We start from the raw sequence: 2,232 nt of genomic DNA, 5'->3' as shown, positions 1-2,232 counted from the left end.
ACTTACACATCTTGGGGAGAAGGTGCGCAGCGTACCAAAACCAGGTCACTGCAACCTTTATTTGACCTTTACCTTGACCTTGATCATATTTCCCTTCCGTTCTATAACTCGGCCCCTAATTGAACTAGCGCGGCCAAACTTGGTATACTTACACATCTTGGGGAGAAGGTGCGCAGCGTACCAAAACCAGGTCACTACAACCTTTATTTGACCTTTACCTTGACCTTGATTATATTTCCCTTCCGTTCTATAACTCGGTCTCTAATTGACCTAGCGCTACCAAACTTGGTATACTTACACATCTTGGGGAGAAGGTGTGTCGCGTACCGAAACCAGGTCACTGCAACCTTTATTTGACATTGACCTTGACCTTGACCTTCATCATATTTTCCTTCCGCTCTATAACTCTGCCCCTAATTGACCTAGCGTGACCAAGCTTCGTATACTTACACATCTTGGGGAGAACACGAGGGATACATGTAGTTGGCAACAACTGCCCTTTCTAGTTATTATTATTATTATTATTATTATCATTATTTATCTTGTAATTACTATTAATAAAATATAACGTAATTAGTAATATTATCGTACCTTTATAATATAGTTCGATTAAGACTTTGTTTTAATATATTATTGTTAAATTTTTTTGAAATAAACGTGGAATACTATCAGTGTGTAGGATACTGATGTACTAGTGCACGATATGTGGCATTTCAAACCTATCAGATTGCACATTTGGTTGAAAGCTATTAGAACATATCTTTGATATGCAACAGAAAAGTGCATTGTAATTCATAATAGAGCTGATTAATATTTCACAAGCGAAGAATAAAAAAACACGTAAAACCAATTAGCAATTACACGCAAGTGTCTATGGATAATTGTAAAACTAGTGTTTCGCAGGATGCTTGGAGGATAATAATTCATACCGCTGGGCAAAATTATGCAACCACTCAATGCTCAGAGTGTACCATTCGAAATAACTACTTAGGGATTGTGCAGGGGTGGACTCGTAATGCCATGTTTACGAGCTTGAGGAGGGCTTGCGTTCACAGAATGAGGATGGGGGGTGTGAGTAGCTCAGCTCGCATGCCTAACTACATTGCATTGTTGCTACCTTTGCAGGATATTCGATCTCATCAACATCCATTTGTTTCACGATGCGTCTAATCTCGTTGCCATGGAATCAGTAAGTGTCTGCATCGCAGACGTCAGTGAGTGTGTGCATGGGGATGTTTTTAGCTGCTGCATCTGTGACCGAGGCAATGAAGCGTGCCATGCGAATCTTACGATTTTCGTTCGTTTCCAGACCGTAATTGATTATTGTCTAGTGAAGCATAAATGTAAACCTTACTTTAGGATCAGGCTGCCTGTGATTGTCAGCTAGTCTAGTTCGAATGTGCTGGATATATGCCCTGCTTGTGTGTTTGTGCAATGAACATAGCTCTAGAACTATAGCCCTTCGCTCTGCCACCGTCGCTGTGGCAGAGCGAAGGGCTATAGTTCTGGAGCTACAATCAACACAGACGCAGGCTGGTCATTAAAGCTAATAAGCTGCTGAAGATCACTCCCATGCATAACCAATGATCATAATGAGCAGAAAATGCAAATTTTATGCGCTAGCCAGATTATGCGAGAAGAAGTGTGTGCATAACGACACGTTATTTCGCATGATATTAGCCGATACATCAACAAATCATGCAGTCATTTTTATATTATAATTTGCACATAACTTATCATCATGGCACATCATATATCCGCGCAACGCATTCTGCTTGGAATTGAAATTGCCAATGCGTGCTGTCTCTTGACACGTGAATCCTCTCTATTCTTTTTCAGACGCCATCATCCTATAGGAACTCAAGGCACAAAGTATTAGAACACACGCTAGAGAGGTAAGTCGATGGGTGGCATAGTGTATACCTGCATGTGTGACGGCGCATGTGTGCACGTGTCCATGTGTGATGGTGACTGTGAGAGAATAATTGTGAGAAATAAATATATAGACACAACAAGAGAGAGAGAGAGAAAAAGAAAGAGGCGAGAGAGTGACAGAGAGAGAGAGAGAGAGAAAGAGAGAGAGGGTTACAGAGAGTGAGAGAGAGAGAGAGAGAGAGAGAGAGAGAGAGAGGGGTAGAGAGAGAGAGAGAGAGAGAGAGAGAGAGAGAGAGCGCGCGCGCGGGAGAGTAATTGGAGAGATGAGACAGAGAGAGAGAGAGAGAGAGAGAGGGA

At 41.8% G+C, this 2,232-nt stretch overlaps 1 protein-coding gene across 4 annotated transcripts in view; it reads left to right on the top strand.

Moving 5' to 3' along the window:
- LOC106806327 (type I inositol 1,4,5-trisphosphate 5-phosphatase-like) overlaps positions 1-2,232 on the top strand; it is a 64,307-nt gene that overhangs the window by 52,241 nt on the left and 9,834 nt on the right. For all 4 annotated transcript variants that reach the window (XM_014808231.1, XM_014808230.1, XM_014808234.1 and 1 more), the window contains exons 9-10: positions 1,126-1,189; positions 1,840-1,895. In XM_014808231.1, the coding sequence (XP_014663717.1) occupies positions 1,126-1,189; positions 1,840-1,895 (120 nt within the window). The remainder of the gene's footprint in view (positions 1-1,125; positions 1,190-1,839; positions 1,896-2,232) is intronic.

Source organism: Priapulus caudatus, unplaced genomic scaffold (genome assembly GCF_000485595.1).
Source record: "Priapulus caudatus unplaced genomic scaffold, Priapulus_caudatus-5.0.1 Scaffold154, whole genome shotgun sequence".
NCBI lineage: Eukaryota > Metazoa > Priapulida > Priapulimorpha > Priapulimorphida > Priapulidae > Priapulus > Priapulus caudatus.
Note: the sequence above shows the minus strand (reverse complement) of the source record. Positions and strands in the feature narration are given on the sequence as shown.